The 18244-nt window shown below is 37.4% G+C and overlaps 1 protein-coding gene and 1 long non-coding RNA gene across 3 annotated transcripts in view; one reads left to right on the top strand and one right to left on the bottom strand.

Annotated features, from left to right (window-relative positions):
* Positions 1-210: 210 nt before the first annotated feature.
* On the bottom strand, positions 211-2945 carry LOC124968430 (uncharacterized). Its single transcript, XR_007105718.1, has 2 exons — positions 2024-2945; positions 211-1227 (listed from the first exon to the last, which is right to left on the bottom strand). It is a non-coding gene; the product is annotated as an uncharacterized LOC124968430 (long non-coding RNA).
* The window catches only part of Pdcd6ip (programmed cell death 6 interacting protein), a 71349-nt gene continuing 55500 nt past the window's right edge, over positions 2396-18244 (top strand). Inside the window, exons 1-3 of one of the 2 annotated variants that reach the window (XM_047530859.1) lie at positions 2396-2753; positions 15894-15948; positions 17752-17821. In XM_047530859.1, coding sequence (XP_047386815.1) covers positions 2545-2753; positions 15894-15948; positions 17752-17821 — 334 coding nt within the window. In that variant the 5' untranslated portion in view covers positions 2396-2544. The remainder of the gene's footprint in view (positions 2754-15893; positions 15949-17751; positions 17822-18244) is intronic. The other variant, XM_047530860.1, reaches the window with a different exon arrangement.

Raw genomic sequence — 18244 nt, 5'->3', positions numbered from 1 at the left:
ATCCCAGCCCAGAATTGTGTCTTAAAAACAAAAAGGGCTGGGGATGTTGCTCAGTGGCAAAGTGTCCCTGGGTTTAACTCCCAGTAACATCCCCCTCCTCCCAAATTAACCAGTTAAAAGCAATATTACAAGCACCCAGTTTCTTCCCACTGTCCTTTCTGAGTTCTGGTATGTCAGTTTCATCATTAGGCTAATTCTCTGTCAACACTACAAGATGGCTGACCACAACTCCCAGTGTAGAGTGGATACGTGCACGTATTTTTTTTTTTTTTTTGATACATGTACTCTTCATGGCTGCAAGTCTGAAGTCTTTGAAAACCTTCCCTTTATGCAATTCTCCATCTCATCAGATGGAGTCCTTACTTCCTTCAACACGGAATTCAGAAATTCTGTTTCTTAAGACTCTATTGCAGCTCCGTGGATTCTAGTGACAGAAGATGCAAAAGCCATGCAGAAACCCTCCTAGCCAGGATGGAAGTACTATCTCCAGAAGCAGCAACCGCGGAGGTTCAGATGGAAGCCCTCAGGGCCCAGCATCCTCAGGCACTGTGGTGTTTATGCTCCATGGAGCAGCAGAGATGTTTTCTCTGAAGCAGTCTGTAATATGGTATATTCAGCTGTGTGGTTGTAAGGCTTGATTCTCTGAACTCCCTGATGGGCTTTACTAAAACCTTTTTCCTGCTTAAGACTATCCACAGTTCATTTCTATTGTGTACAAGAACCCTGACATACAGAGATGTTTCTTCATCCACAACTAGGGAAAGAGAGATGACTTTCAAAAATTCTCTCAAAACAGTAAAAAGGTGTCATCTGATACCTCTGGCAAACCTCTTTTTATAGTTCAATAGTCAATATTGTGTCATTTTTTTTTTAACTACTTGGGCTTGAGGATGGGATTACACTAATGATCTAAGGTCGGAGCCACATCCTTATATCTTCAGCCTTAAGACACAAAACAAAGAGAGTTAAGGATAACAAGGTGAAGATCAGGGAAGAGTGAATGGGTGAAGGTACATGGGAGGTAGGACTGTAACATCTACCATACACAGCAACTTACATTAAATCCCAAACTTGCTCCTCACTGGTGTTTCTCTAATCACAGAGTTGCTGGTCACAACTTGGAACCTCTGGACAGAGTTCCTAGGATGTAGCTTCTTCCCATAGGATCAGTAGAGGTATGAGTATGGGGTCATTCACATTCTTTGCTGTCTTATTCTTTTACTTTCCCTTTAATGAGGATTGGCCAACAAAGAAAATTACAGAGACTTGACTTTAATGGAGAAGTTCTCAAGGTCAATCCTCATTGGTCTACCCCATTCCTAATTTCTCTCTCTCATTGTTAATTTCTCACCCTTATTCTTAGGCAGTAATATCTCTGCAACAATGCTTTCTTCTTACTTCTCAAAGTAAGCCTTCATTCATTCTTTGGAACAATTTACTGTTTCCAAATGGATCAGACTGTAACACCAGTAGTATATTTCTCAAAAATTGGAGACTGTTCTGAGCAATATGCTTTTCAAGAAACTCTCATCCTTGGAATTGATATTTTAGGTCAGAGAAGTTTTGTTGTGGGGACATCCTGTGCATCTTAGGATGTTTAGTAGCATCTTTGGCCTCTACTTGCTAGTTGTATCCCCTCCTTGTTCAAGTAGTGACAACTAAAAATATCTCCAGATATTTCTAAATGTCCCCTGGAGTGCAAAATCACTTGTCTGAGAACCACTGGGCTACACTATTACAGTGGGGGAGGGTGTGCAGAAGAAAAGCAGTGGAATTCTTTCAAACTTCAAGTTAGGGTGGGAAACTCTGCAAGTCTTTTATTTTTATTTTTGATTTTATTTATTTATTTATTTTTTGCAAGTGTCTTTTTAAGTTCACCTTTTTAGAGAAAGCCTTTTAAATTATCTTGTTTAAATCTGGTTCTTCTACGGGACGTCATATCCTAAATTCCAAGCTCTCCCAACCGCTCCCACCCCATTTTTATCTTCATGATTCTTTTTCACCTTACCCTCAGAGTCCTTACCTGACTGTAAACTGCAAAAAGGCAGATAACTTATCTACCCAGGTTCACTGTACACCCGGACCATGTACACAGCAGACCGTCAACAATAGCTGAATGAACTATCATTGGTCAAAATAACCCGGAGGCTGCAAGGTCTTGGGCAGGTAACTGACAGGAGTACTTCACCGGGGAGCCGTTCCAGTGGAGCAGTAGTTATTCTTACGTGAAAGTGTCCAGTCCACCCCGGGGTAAAGAGAAAGGGGAGAATTCCGCAAATCAAGAAAGCCAGGATCTCACCGCGCCGACGGGACCAGGTGAGCAACGCCGCGGCGACACCTTCACGTGACCGCGTGCGGCGCGCGCGCGCCCCTCCGAGTGCGCCTGCGCCGGAGCTCCCGGAAGTGGACAGATCCGAAGCGCCGGCCGACCGAACGTCCGTCAGCCCGTCGGTCCGCTTGTCCGTCGCCCGGTGCCCGGCGCGCCTCGGCCCTAGTCACTGTCCCGCCGTCTTTTTGGCCCGAACGGCGGCCGGGGTGCTCATTATGGCGACGTTCATCTCGGTGCAGCTGAAAAAGACCTCGGAGGTGGACCTGGCCAAGCCGCTGGTGAAGTTCATCCAGCAGACGTATCCGAGCGGCGGGGAGGAGCAGGCCCAGTACTGCCGCGCCGCGGAGGAGCTCAGCAAGCTGCGCCGAGCTGCCCTCGGCCGCCCGCTGGACAAGCACGAGGGCGCGCTGGAAACGCTCCTGAGGTGGGCGCGGGCGCGGGCGCGGGCGCGGGGGCGGGTGCGGGTGCGGTGGTAAGTCAGGTTCCGAGCCTAGCTGCCTCCCTTCCTTCCTTACTCTGAGTCGGTGGCCCAGGCCGAGCCGCCCCGCCCCGGCTTGGGCAGGAGCGTAGGTGTGGTCTGCATTCTTTCCTGGTGAGCAGCACCGGCCGGGCAGCCCAGCGGTAAACCTGCCCGTCCGCCCCAGCCCTTTGGTTGGCGGGGCTGGATACCTGGGAGGAACAATCTGCCACGTACTGACTTCTCTTGTTGCCTTAACTCAACTAGTTTTCACTTTTTTGAGGTCTCAGACTGAAGACTTCCTTCTCCCCCGGTGTTCTTGTCACTGTCTCATGACTTTTTGTTCACATTTAGCTTTCATAATAGTAGTTGCTTGAGGGAAGTGGAGGAATCGGGACACTTGGACCAAGTGTCGTTTTATTACTCATTACGTGGTTCCCTTGACATAGGTAATCTTAAATTCAAAATTATTAAACGACAGATAAATAATTCTAGAGGTTAGGAGCTACAGTTATTTGAAGTAAAACGAGTGACACAATGGAACGTTCAAAGTACGTTTTAAAATCTGTTTACAAACAGGTATGCACAGTAATGGAATAAGTTTGTTATTTTAGCAAATGCATATTGACCTCATTCCGTATTTAATGAGGGTTTTTTTTTTTTTTTTTTTTTTTTTTTTTGCAGTTTACGTTAACCATGACAAAATTTTTGTGGCACTTTATGACCACCTTTCGTTGGTGTAATATATTCTCATTTCATAGGAAAGTAGAAGTGTATTAGGGTGCAAGTAGTAGGATAGCAGAAATCAGTTTTAACCAGCCTAAGCTAAGAAAATACTCTGATAATTGAAATATCTAAAGGTATTCATTACGTTTAGACATCACTGGAGATCATCTGTCTCCAGGATGCTGTCTTCTTAGGTGAGGTTTGTTCATGTCTTTATAGAGATGGCCACTCGCAGCTCTTAAGGTAATTGTAATGATCCATAACACTCAGTAAACTTTATCCTTAGCTCTGTTGAAAGTCTTGGAGGTCTCTAATTTGTTTGGTGTGTACCCTTTTTGATGGTGGGAAATAGGCTAATTTAATGACCTTTGTTTGGGTCTCCCAGCTGGTTTAACATCTCCATCCCTCATGGATCAAAGCAAGAAGTTTGGAGAGATGGTTGGTTCCCTAAAGGAGAAATATATTGAATATATTGCTCAGATTATGACTACTTGCTGCCAAGACTGTTGAACTCAAAGGATCATTAGTCTGATACTTGGCATAAACATTTTTTTTTTTGGTACTGGAAATTGAACCCAGGGGTGCTTTACCACTCAGCCACATCTCCAGCCCTTTTTTTCATATTTTATTTTGAGATGGGGTCTTGTTAAGTTGCTTAGGGCCTCCCTAAGTTGGTGAGGATGGTCCGTAACTCACCATCTTCCTACCTCATCCTTTCTGGTTGTTGGGATTACAGGGGTGCACAACTGCTTACAGCAATGTAAACAGTTTCTAAGTAACCTAGGGATACTTGGCCATTTTTTAGAATTAACCTATTTTAAAAAATCTTCAAGGCTGTTTTTATGTAGAGATAAGTAGCATTCAGTGAGGATTTTCAATTAGTATTACTAATAAAGCATATTGTGGTATAATGAATCTATGATTAAAAATCTGATTAGGTTTGGTTCCAGTAGTGAAGGAGCTTCAGGGGTATTTGGCAAATGGTTTTAAGACTGATAAGGGAGGATATTGATAATGCTTCAGATAGGATACTGCTGGGAACTTTAAAACATTTGTTCATTTTTATTTTTTTGGTACCAGGTATTAAATCCAGTGGCACTTAACCACTGAGCCACATCCCCAGCCCTTTTTATTTTTTAAAAATTTTATTTATTTATTTTTTAAAAATAATTCAGTGATTTATTTTTATTTTTTATTTTTAGTTGTGGATGAGCCTTTATTTATTTATATACGGTGCTGAGAATCGAACCCAGTGCCTCACACATGCTAGGCAAGTGCTCTACCACTGAGCCACATCCCCAGCCCCCTTTTTATTTTTTGAGACAGGGTCTCGCTAAGTTGCCTAGGGCCTGCCAAGTTGCTGAGGCTGTCTTTGGACTTGCGATCCTCTTGCCTCAGCCTCCCAAACTGCTGGGATTACACAAGTGCACCACCTTGCCCAGTTCCTTTGTTTTTCAACCAGACCTGTATGTAGGAACTGTTTTTAGGTAGTGGAGCTGTTGCAGAGATAGTTTCCTTGAAACTGTTGCTTTAGTCACCTTTGTATGATCCTCTCCTAGTGCAACTATTAGGTTATTATTATTTTTTTGCACTTTTTTTTTGTGGGGTTAGTGTAAGCTAATAAACGTACTCAGGCTACTAAAGTTTTTAATGGAGGTGTGTACAAAAATTCCTTGGGTGTATACACTGTAAAATTAGAGGTAGTTTTTAGTCAAACAGTTGTGATATACTTATTGAAATCAGGCAGAATGTCTCATTTTATGATTATTTTTTAAACTGCTTTTTTTTTTTAAACCTTTACTTGTTTATTTTTATGTGGTGCTGAAAATTGAACCCACTGCCTCACATGTGCTAGGCAAGCACTCTACCACTGAGCCACAACTCCAGCCCCTGATTATTTTTGATAATTGTGTAAATTGGACTTTTATAGTTTTTAGCTTAATGAACTTTTAAACTAATGAACTTTGAAAAATAGGTTTTAAACTAATTGCTAAAGAGTAGAAGCTAGCTTAATAAGCCCTGGCACACAGTTCCATATGCAGCTCCAATGATATACTGACTTGTAGATGCTGGATTAAATGTTTTAAGATGAACATTTATGTGGGCAATATTAATGAGAATGATTACTTAAAAAATCACATGTGGTACTTCATCCTTTATAAAATGATTTTTACTAAAAATTGGTTAGAAGAGTCTTGAAAATGTTGAACTTTATGATGATCACATGGGAACCTGCTGTTTTTTGCTTTGCTTTTATTTTGGAAGCTCCACATATCCGCATTATGCCATTTCTTTTGTGGTGATCAGTTTCTTCAGAAAGAAAGCTTCCTGTTTCCTTACATGAAAAAGTCTGTTGTCAGCTTTCTGAAATTTAATTATAGTGAATGGAGGTTGGGGAGCTCCACTATTCGTTTTATTTGTGTTTAGAATGGCACCTGTATAAGATTTAGGTTCAACTTTATTTGGGGATCCCAAATTATCAGTGAGTTAAGTTTGTCTAAAAAGTTGGCAGGTAGGTAAGTTGTGGTAGTTCAGAGGTGATAGTTCTGTGGAGTTCACTGGAATTCAGACTCCTTCCAGCTTTCTGCTCTGTTGAAACCTAGAGTATGGTTCTGATTCTCGTGGTCCAAGATTACAAGCATATTCAAGTTCCAGACAGTAGGATGGAGGGAAGGAGAACCTGGAACCTGCCCCACAACATCCTACTCATATGTTGCTGTATTCACATCTCAGAAGATATGCTACAAAAACGAGTTTTTATTATGGGTAGCTTTATCGTTAGCTAAAAGATCAGGCTTTGTTAGGAAGAAGGGGAGGATTGGTAATGGTGTAGACAGTTAGCACTCCAACCCCAGCTTCTTTATCCTTACAGTTGCCACTATGTAATACTTGATATTCCTAACATTTTTCTGAGTGTGAGCCTACCCTCAGAGTTGATGATGGTGGCCTGAAGGTTTCTTTCAAGCATTTTCAATCACATCTTTATCTTTTCAGCCTCAGATTGAACTCTTATCTTTAGAGAGTTATCTCATGTTTCTTAATTCAGATCTTTTCTGTCTTCTCTGGTATGATTTGGCTTGCTGATTCCCTTGCTTATGCAGTTAGATTTTATTTTAGTTTTTTGCTTCTTTCATTCACTTTTCACCTTTCTGAACTTTTGTCGAAACCTCTTGTATGCTGCTGTGCTCTTTCCCATTCTCTTTTTCTTTGTCATTTACTTTATTTTTTGGTGCTGGAGATTGAACCTAGGGCCACACAGGCTAAACAGTTCTTTTACATCTGATCTATACCTGAACCCTTTTAAATTTTTAAATCTTATTTTGTTGGTGAGGTTTCAGGAGGGAACAAGAGAAGGTTTTTTTTTTTTTTTTTTTTTTTTTTTTTTTTTTTTTTTTTTTAACAGATCTCTTTGTTTAATAGGAAGAGTTGGGTATCTGAATTTTAAGCTCTCTACAATGGTTGTATCAATTTATATTCCCAGTAGCTGATATATGGTTTTTATTCTTCCATATCCTTCCTGATACTCACTGATGAAAAATTCAAATCATACTTTTTGCTAAACTGATGCTTTTGGGATGGTACCTTGTTTTAGTGTGCATTGCCCTTATTTTGCTGAGATTAAACATTTTATGTTTACTAGTCACTGTTTCTCTATGACTTTTGTCCATTTTCTATCAGGTTGTTTGCTTTTTTGTTAAACTGATTTGTAGGACTTACTTACATTTCCTGGATATTTGTCTTTTTTCCAATATGTATGTCTTAAAATCTTCTATTTCTTTTTTTTAGTTCTCATATTTACTACTCAACTTTGTATTTATGGTATCTTTTGTTATGTAGAAGTGCTTGCAAAATATTTTAGTCTCTTCCTCATTATTTGTACTAACAATTTCTTTTATTACTGTTGTGCCTTCATGTGCGATTCATGTCCCTACCTTCACCAGTAGATTTGGGGTCATTTTTTTCTTTGTTAAAACCAAGTCTATATATATATATATATATATATATTTTTTTTTTTTTTTTTTTTTTTTTTTGCTTATGTATTTTCTTTTTCTGTCTTTTTGTATTGAATGTTTAGTTGTCCACTTTTTGTTTTTCTAATACATTTTATTTATTTATTTATCGATGTCTGAGATTGAACCCATGGGCACTTAACCACTGAGCCACATCCCCATCTCTTTTTATTTAAGATGCTTAAAGCCAAGCTAAATTGCTGAGGCTGGTCTTGAATTTGAAATCCTCATGCATCAACCTCTGGGATTGTTGAGATTATAGGCATGCGTCACCATGCCCTGCAATACATTTTATTTTATTTTTTTCCCCCAAGCATCTCAAAACATTTTTTGATTTGCTAATATTTTTATTTACTTATTTAAAATTTTTTTTTCATACATGTATATAGGGTAATAATGTCCATCACAATCTAGCATCCTTCCCATCCCCACTCTTCCCCTCACTCCTCTCTGTTCCAAAGTTCCTTCATTCTTTCCTACCACTTCCCACTATTCCGCTTATCAGAGAAAACATTTGGCATTGGTTTTTTGGTATTGGCTTATTTCACTTGGCATGATCTTCTCCAGTTCCATCCATTTACCTGCAAATGCCATAATTTCATTCTTCTTTAAGGCTGAGTAATATTCCATTGTGTATGTGTATCACATTTTCTTTATTCATTCATCTGTTGAAAGGCATCTGGGTTGGTTTCACAGTTTAGCTTTTGTGAATTGAGCTGCTATAAACATTGATGTGGCTGTGTCACTGTAGTATGCTGATTTTAAGTCCTTTGGGTATAAACTGAGGAGTGGGATAGCTGGGTCAAATGGTTGGTCCATTCCAGATTTTCCAAGGAATTTCCATACTGCTTTCCAAAGTGGTTGTACCAGTCTACAGTTCCACCAAAAACTGCAATACGTTTATTTTAGAACTCTGTTTTTTCTCAGTTTGTATTGGTTATATTCTACTGATTTTGATATATTGATATTTATTTTTAAATAGTTGATAATTTTTGTTTTCTTTAACAAAGATTTACTTATATGACTGAAATTTCTAATTCATCTCTCATCTTTTTTTTTCATTTGTAAAATGAAGTTAATAGAACTAGTTTTGTAATTTCTGAAATAATTTTCTAATATTTTATAGATCAGAAAATAAAATATTGTTTTATTTTCCTTTAAAACTCTTGCTCACATTCTGGTTCTTGGTTTGGGGTGAAGATATTGAGATATCCTGTACTGATGACATTGCTATAATTTCTTTATGAAATCTTAATGGAGAGTCCTATGCGAACCACATTGCAGGAGATAGTGTAGAGGATATAAAGATGTATTGTACTTCATCTCCCTATCTCAAGGAATGTCTGTGATTGCTACACCTTAATTTGGTCCAGTAATTTTATTCTACATAGATGAATAAACATGAAAATTTAAAGAAAGTTTTAAGATTTAAAGTCTGATGGGTGTGTTTGATGTTTTTCTGGAAGTTAGTAAATAAAGTAGCTTATCAGGACTATCTTATCATTCTGTATAACCTTAAAAAGAGTCGTCCTTGATTTACACAGAAGGTTTAAACCCATGTAACTGACTTTATGGTGGAACTTGGCTAAGATCCTGACTCCCTGACGATTAGTTTACTACTCATACTCTGCTGCAGCAGTGCTTCATTAATGATTTTTCATATGGGGTGAAGAATGAAGTATGGAAATAAGGTTCTGGAAGGCTCACTAAACTCTAGTTCATAACTCCAGCCCAGATTCTCTCTCTCATTTTTCCCTCTAGTTGCTGCTCAGGAGTACATAGCCCTAAATACAGATAGGAGCTGTATTGAGTTATAGGAATTTGTATCACAGCATTACTTGGCCTAATGTGGATTGGTGGTTCTTGATCCTATACATTTCTCCTAAAACTTTTTTTTTTAAACTAGAACTTCTGATGGGAATTTTACCTCACATCTGTTACTTTCCAAGAAATGTATTTATTTCCTAGCTTTTCACCCCATGAGTTTAATAAAAAAAATTTTTTGTAGGTGCAGATGAACAGCATGCCTTTATTTTGTTTGTTTTTATGTGGTGCTGAGGATCAAACCCAGTGCCTCACATGTGGGAGGCAAGCACTGTGCTTCTGAGCTACAGCCCCAGCACCCCCATGAGGCTTTTGGGGGGTGTGTGGGTGCGTGTGAGTGGTCGCGTTGTTTCTGGGATTGAGCCCAAGGCTCTGGCCCATGCTGAACGTGTGCTCTATCATTAAGCCCCTCTCCAGCCCTCCCTATGAGATTTGTAAATTAAGCTGTTATGTATTTGCTTTGAAGTGACTGAGTTTTATAGAATAGTGGAGAGCATATAAAACTACTTTTACATAGTTATAAAATAATAATTTATAGCTGCACTTATCTCATATATACTGTTTACCTGGGCACTATTTCAAGTATTTTGTATGTATTATTTCATTTGTTCCTCACACATAAGGGAGGTATTAATTATCCTTACCTTAGGAAGGCAGGTCGAATAACTTGCTCATGGTTGTACCTCTAAGAAATGGAATTCAAACTCAGGGTTATCAGACTTGAAGGCTGAGTTCTGCCCAGTGTGGCACCATACCTTTTGTTTAGGATTTTAAATTTAAATAAGTGATTAAAATTTAATTATTTCTAAAATAAACTCTGTAAAATTCTTAGCATTATTTCCCAAAATGTACCATTATACATTTATATATATTTTACATATAAGGTGTATATATATATATATTTATATTATATAGTTTATATAACATTTTTAATAGTTACGTATACTTTTTTTTGGGTCAGCTCTCTGGCTTAGCATACTGGTTTTCCATCTTCTTGCCTAGGTCTACTTTGTAGAGTAACTGGCATGGGAAAGCCCATTAAAATGACACAGAAAAGGGTGTGGTAGATTCTATTTCTATGGGTTCCCTTTCTAGGGAACGCTGATACTGAGATCTAGGCTGAACCATGAGAGAGGAATTATATCAAAGGAGTAGCTTATTGTATTTGATTCTTTAGGAGCAGTGTTTTGCCTGTGATAATGGCAGATAGCAACCACTGCTTTTTTTTGTAAAGGCTTATTTGATGTCTTTTGTTTTGTTGGGGTTTGCTCCATACTGGCCAGACATTGTTGATTTCCAATGACTGTCCTCCCTTTTTATTTCCTTATACTATTTCTTCTACTTCTTCTTCTTTTCCTCTTTTTCTCTGCAGGGTAAGTAACTTTATTTCCTGCTATTTCCTTCCCTGCTTTCTTTATAGTAGTGGTCAGCAAAATGAGGCCTGTCCAGCTGGGCAGCTTTTGTTGGGTACCACTGCAGTGGGCTAGCACTGTGAGCCTTGGAGACCTATCTGGGGTGTTTCCTTGTGCTTCATTCTGTCCTTTGCTTCCAGTGCTTGCCTCTTTGGCCAGTTGCCACACTTGACTGCTACCAAGCATTGCTCCAGTGCCACCCACACATTGAATACTCTATTTGGCAGTGGCTTGGCACTAAATAGTGGAATCTTAATCTGGGAATTGACAACTCAGAAAATTACCTTGCTCCAGCCAGTTGTGTCAGGTACCCAAGTTGAAATGTTTGTCTTTCCTAGAGCAGAGAAGAGTATGTTGAAATTCGGGTGCCATTGGAGCAGAGAATAAAATTGATAATGTTGGCCATTCCTTCCTTTCCTCCATGGCTCTTTTCCAACAGACTGGGACTTTTCCTTCAGTTAATGTCTCCAGCTGATGGCAGTTGAACAGCACTTAGCATCTGAGGTAGCCTGACATAGGTCAAAAAGGTAAAGGGCAGACAAGGAGTTTCTCTCTTATTGTTTAAGGTACTTATATGCTATTTAAAATAAAAAAAAATTGATCTTGCTTTTTCTCTGGTAAAACCTAAAATATCCTTTTTCAGAACAAGTTTGCCAGTCCTTACTCTGTAGCCGTGTTGGTCTTCTTGCTATTCCAGGCACATTGTTAGGCACTCTCTTGACTCAGTCCATTAGCACCTGCTGTTCCTTTTTTATGGGTTTGTACTCTGGTAGTTCTTGTTCATTCTCAAAACAGAGAATCTTAGGTTTATTTTTCAGGGACTTTGCATTTTGTTAATCCATTTGCTTGGGACCAGCAATAAAACTGAACAAACAGACCCAGCATCTACTCTCATGGAATTTAGAATTCTTCAAGAGAAAAGATATAATCATAATCCCACATAAACATAATCTCACAAATAGTATAAACTGTGAGAAATTGTATGAAGGAAATGTTCAGGGGATTAAGAGAGTATAAGTGGAGGGGGAACTAATTTATTAATTTTTGGTTTTGTTTTTGTGGAACTGGAAATCGAACCCAGGGCTTGCTTCTTGTTAGACAAGAGCTGTACCACTGAGCCATATTCCCAGTCTGGGGAAACTAATTTTAAAAAGGGATTAGATTGACTGACTTTTATTACTTTTGCCACCACCATGTACTTCACTGGTCTATGTTAACATTGTCTCTTGACTGGATTGCTGCAGTAGCTTTGTGTCCAACTTCTCTACTGCCCTTGTGTACCAGCATTCAGTGTTCTACATAACAGCTATGGTGACTTTATGAAAATAAACTTGATCATGCTATTCTTTTGTCCAAACCCTCTAATGGTTCATCCTCTTCCTGCATATAGCAAAAGCTAAAAGTTTTACAGTTGTACATCCTTGAGTTCTACTACCATTTTCTTCCATGCTTACTCTATGACCCTCTTGACCTTCTTATCATAGTAGGTACATTCTCAGGCACACTCTTGTCCCGGGGTCTTGGTATTTGCTTTTCTTTAGACTTCTCTCTTATTTTCTTGACTCACTCCATCACTTTCTTTAGGCCTTTATTCATGTTTACTTATTTTTTTAAAGTTATGTAGTCAAATGACCACTTTCTTAGTTTTCTCACCTTACCCCATACACTTTATACCACTACTTTAGACAGTTTTTTTGTTGCTGGGAGTAAAAGACCTGACAAGAAGAATTTCAGAGGAGGAAAAGTTTATTTGGGACTCATGGTTTCAGAGGTCTCAGTCCACAGTCAGCTGACTCTGTTGCTCTGGGCCCTAGATGAGGGAGAACATCAGAGCAGATAGGTGTGGTGGAGGAAAACATTTCAAGACAGGACATGGCACCAGGAAGCAGAGATAGAGCTCTGCTCAACAAGGACTAAATACTCTAAAGGCACTCCTCAGGGACCTACCCGGCCTATCTACAATTAACTACCTAGTTAATCACCATCTGGTGATTAATGCATTAATTATTTAAAACTGATAACTCAGTCATTCACCTCTAAACTTTCTTGCATTTCTCATACACGCGCTTTTGAGGGATACCTAATATCTAAACCATAACACCCTCATACCTCTATATTTCATGTTTATATATTTAGCATATTTATCTTGTCTTTCCCTTTAAAACTTTCACAGAGGCACAGATTTTTAAATGTTTATTGTTGAATTCCTATGTCCTAGAACTGTTACATATGTAGAATGAATGCATAAAGTCTTCTTTTGAAGGCATGTTAATCTAGACAAAAAATGTAGGAAACAGTGAGAGGAAAAGTTTTCAGGTACACGGGAAAAATAGTGTGAAGGCCTTGAACCAGGGGAGCATATAATTTAGTCACTTGAATTCGTAGTGAATATCCTGAGATAAGATATGATAAAGATAATGGACAGATATTTCAAGACCTTGTCAAAAACTTTGAATGCATTTTAAGTATAAGGGGTTCCATTTAAAGGTTTCAGTATTTAGCACTTTGAAGTTTTATTTTCTAAGTACAAGGATACTATACTACATAACATAACTCTTAACAATTTCCAAAATCAGGAAATTGGCACTGGTTCAGTATTACCATTTAATTCACAAAATTAATTCACATTTTGCTTATTTTCCTAATAATGTTTTTTATAGGGATAGAATCTAATCTAGGGTGTTTAGTCTCCTTCAGTCTGGAATAGTTCCTCAGTTGTCTTTCACAACCTTGATATTTTTGAAGAGTATAGGCTAGTTGCTTTGTAGAATGTCCCTCAAAAGGGTATTGTCTCATATTTCCCTATGATATGTGATGTTGATGTGTCCTCTTGATGGTATTAGTTTTTTTATCACTTTGCTAGGATGGTGTTTGCCAAGTTCTTACAGTTAATGATTATATTGTACTCATTAATAAGTATTTGGTAGAGAGATACTTTGAGACTATATTTACCCTGTTTCTCATGAAACTTTCATTATTTTTTTTATCTATTGATGAGTCGTACCAGAATCAGATATTGCTCTGAAAGGTGCCAACTGGTGATTTTTTTTCTAACTCCATCATTTTTTCTAGATTTATTAGTTGAAATTATACAGTAGGGTAGAATTCTATTCTCTATTCATCTATTTATTTACTTCAGAATAGTTTTCTTATTTTTTCAATGGATTATGATTTGTTACTGTTACTTATTTTATTTAAACTCTTCTAAGCTTGACTATTGGGAGCCCCTTAAAATTTTGTCTTTTGTTTGTTTTTTAAAATAAGTTCCCATTGTTTTGTGAGTAATTCATCATTTTCTAATTTATAGCAAGTTTAGTCTTGAGTCTTCAATTTTCTCAGTCTCTGCTCTGGAATCAGTCATTTCTCTAATGAGCAGTGGCTCCTTTTAACTTGGGACATTATTTATTTGGACACTAGATTATTGCTATGTACATTTCCTAAATACATACATACATATTCTTTTATCTCTCAGTGATATTAAAACATAAGTTCACAGCTGGGCATGGTGGTGCATGCCTGCAATCCTAGTGACTTAGGAGGCTGAGGCAGGAGGATTGCAAGTTGGAAGCCAGCCTCAGCTACTTAGCAAGGACCTCAGCAACTTAGACTCTGTCTAAAAATAAAAAGGGCCAGGAATGTGGCTCAATAGTTAAGTGACCCTGGGTTAAATTCCTAGTACAAAAAAAAAAAGTTCTCTTTGATATCTCCAATTCAGTTCAAAACCACAGAATTTATTTTAGCCTTCTTCTTCACACATTTATAAATTTTTGACAGGTTGAAACCTGGCTCCTCTTATCTTTAATGCATTTACTTAATTGCCCAGTTTTTTCTGTTTTTAATCTATCTCATGGCCATGCAATCTATCTCATGTAAACCAAAAGCTTTGTCTTAGACATGCTGCTTGCCTCTCCTACTTACTTTCCTTCTGAAAATTTGCCCCCAGAATTAGCCATTGGAAAGACAGTCCCCATGAAGGCACGGGAAGATGGAGAATCAAGGATGGAGGAAAGTTTAGAGGCCAGTTAGAAAGCTTGGCCTTAATTCTCTTTTTCTTCAGACTTGTTGGTTAAAAGCTCACTCTGTCAAGGATAGAGACTGCTTTATGTTTAATCATTATTTTGGTTGCTGTATGAAGAATAGATTGGAAAAAATGAGAAAGGAGACAGGGAGATTGTCTAGGAAACTTCTGAATTAGTCTGCCTGGAAGAGATGAGCTGTGTGAGCTTTGATCAGTTGTGTAGTAGTGGTGGATATACCTAAAGAAATGGACATACCTAAAACGTTTTGAAAGTTGGTAAACCTATTTTTAATCACTTTGCCAGAGACAGTAATTTGTCCACTGGTTATAAACATAAGTATCTTAATAAAAAAGTATTTTAAGAAATACATAGTTTCTTGGGCAGATGTTAGTTTATTTCAAGCCAGTAGTAATTGATAAATATTGTCTTTTGATGGGTATCAGATTTAAAAAAAAATTATTTTTAGTTTTATTTATTTATTTATTTTGGTACCAGGGATTGAACTCAGGGGCACTGAGCAACATCCCCAGTCCTGTTTTATATTTTATTTAGAGACAGGGTCTCACCGAGTTGCTTAGAGCTTCACTGTTGCTGAGGCTGGCTTTGAACTCTTGATCCTCCTGCCTCAGCCTCCTGAGCCACTGGGATTACAGGTGTGCCCCACTGTGCCCAGCTGGGTATTGGTTTTTTCCTCACGGTTTTTTCATTACGTATATTTTAGCTTCTGGCTTACACACTGAGAAACTGTTCACTAGCCTTAAAATAGCTGATTGGTTTGAATTTGTAGGCTACTAAAGTCAGCATGAATCTTTTTTGTTTCTTTTCTTTTTTTTTTTTTTTTGGTGGTACTGGTTGTTGAACTCAGGGGTGTTTTACCACTGAGCTATATCCCCAACCCTTTTTTAAATTTAGAAACAGGGTCTCACTAAGTTGCTGAGGCTAGCCTGGAGCTTGTGATCCTCCTGCCTCAGTCTCCCAAGTTGCTGGAATGACAGGTGAGCTCCACCATGCCCAGCATAAGCATGAATAATTTTTGTATACTTTTAAATCACTTGTATTTATGTCTGTGTGTCATTTTTAGTTCTGCTAATTATTAACTTTGCTCTGTTTTTTTAGATATTATGATCAGATTTGTTCCATTGAACCCAAATTCCCATTTTCTGAAAATCAGGTAAGCCAGTAATTTTGTTTTAAAGTTGTTTGGTAATGGCAAATCACCCATTTCCTTCCACCTATGGTATCATTTTATTGAGATTAGTGATAAATTTTTACTGTGTTTAGACTTTTATGATATGATTTTATGTAAACTATATAAGTATTTAGGTTTGTCTGATCTGAACGTATGTCCTTCTGAAGAGTCCTGGAATTCTATTCATGTAATTCCCCTGTCACTTCTGAGGCTTATGTAGAGCAGTGGAGTTCATTTTATATCAGAAGAAGATCTATTTATTGATCGATTAATATAATCTGCTATGTCCTTCCCTTTTACAGAACTAAGAAGTAAGCTATATAATTCAGAAGGTATTACTCTTAGTGCTTTAAAAATTGTTGGCCCAAATTACAATTGGATATAAAAGTTGCAATGGCTGTTATGATTGATATTACACTACAAGCATGTCAACTTTATTTTTTTTTAATAGGCTAGTTGTTGAAAATTGAAAATGTTGCTAATTTCTTATAACTTTATTAAAGTTTTATTAAACTTTGTGGTACCTTTTTATTAAGCTTGTGGGTTTTTTTTTTTTTTTTTTTTGGATGATGTTGGGAATTGAACCCAGGTGTACATGCCTGGCAAGTGCTGTACCACTGAGCTACATCCCCAGCCCCTCTGTGGTACTTCTAGGTTTTAAAACAGTGTAAGAAAAGTGCTTTAAATATTCTTGTATTTAAATTTTTACAGGTGAAATAATTATGTATTGAGATTTAGTTTTAAAATATTCTAGGAAGAAAAGTGTGTGTGCATGGGTGGTGGTGGTAGCAGGGTGAATTAGGGAGGAAATAGACCAAGAAGAGCAAAAAGCTAAAGCTGCTGATGGATACATGCAAATTCATCATGTTATTTTTATTTTTGTGTATATTTGAAGGTTTTCCTAATCCAGAGTTATGTTTTTTTAATTGAGTTGTAATAAATAATTTAAATGAGGCTAAGTTCTTTTTAACCTTCATATGTAGTCGCTTACATATGAAGCAGACATAGATGTAGTTTTTCATTAAGTAGAATTTTTATTTAGTTGTATTTTGCAGAGAAGTGAACAAATCATTTGTGTACCTTGAATTTCACAATGTGAGCGTGCTTGTTTAACAACCACTCAGATCAAAAAGTAAAATATTATATCATCCCATCCTCTCATAGAAACCATTTTCCTACTTTTGTAATAGTTGTGTTTAATTTTATCTCCTGAGAAGCCTGTAGTGCTTTATTGCCTTTATCTTTGCTTGTTTGACAAGCATGTAGTGCTTGTTCTGTGAAGTCATTGTGTGTTTATGAATATGAATAAGATAGTGTTTATGATTACTGACATAGAATGACCATTTTGAAATAACCTAGTGCCAGTATTTTACTTTGAAAAAAAATTATTGTCCAGAGGGGGAAAAGAAGTTGGTTGGTTATAAGGAGATAATCTTTTAGACAAGTTGAACTTTTGTCCTTTTCTTCATTGTGGATTTTTCTTCAAAAGATTCTGAAGAGTGGTGGCACACACCTCTAATCCCAGCAACTCAGGAGGCTGAGGCAGTAGGATTGCAAGTTCCAGCCAACCTCAGCAACTTTAGCAAAGCCCTTAAGCCACTTAGTGAGACCCTGTCTCAAAAAAATAAAAAGGACTGTGAATGTGGCTCCATGGTTAAGTGCCTCTGGGTTCAATCTCTGGTACCAAAAAAAAAAAAAAAAAAAAAAAAGTCAAAAAATAAAAGGTAATATTTACTGAAATTCATGATGGCAAAATAATTTTCTGTTTTCTCCCATTCTGTCCAGATCTGTTTAACGTTTACCTGGAAGGATGCTTTTGATAAAGGTTCACTTTTTGGAGGATCGGTAAAGTTGGGTATGTAGTTTTAATAGAAATTATAGGAAACTTGTCCTAAACACTTTGCATTATTTTAGGCTTTTAAAATTGCTCTCCTAATGACTCTTTGTTAAATGCTAAAGTTATTTACATTTAATTTTCTCTTTTATTGCAATTTTATAATATTTGTAGAGCCTTCACCTTGCCAGGCACTGTCCTAGTTATGAAAATGAATAAGATAGTTGTATTCAGTCTGATTGGAAGATAGTTGATCATTCTGTAATGTAGTATGTACTACCAGTATATAACGTGTGTTGCAAAGTGATGTTTTTGTCCTTGAAAGACTGTATGTGTGATGGTTGTTGGTAATACTCTTTAAAAATACTTAATACTTTTTTAAAGAGTATTACAAACAACCATAACAGCATTATAACCAAAGGTCAGAAGGTGAAGGCTTTTTTT

Source organism: Sciurus carolinensis, chromosome 17 (assembly GCF_902686445.1).
Source record: "Sciurus carolinensis chromosome 17, mSciCar1.2, whole genome shotgun sequence".
Lineage (NCBI taxonomy): Eukaryota > Metazoa > Chordata > Mammalia > Rodentia > Sciuridae > Sciurus > Sciurus carolinensis.
The sequence above is the reverse complement of the archived record's forward strand: the minus strand, read 5'-3'. Positions and strand labels throughout refer to the sequence as shown.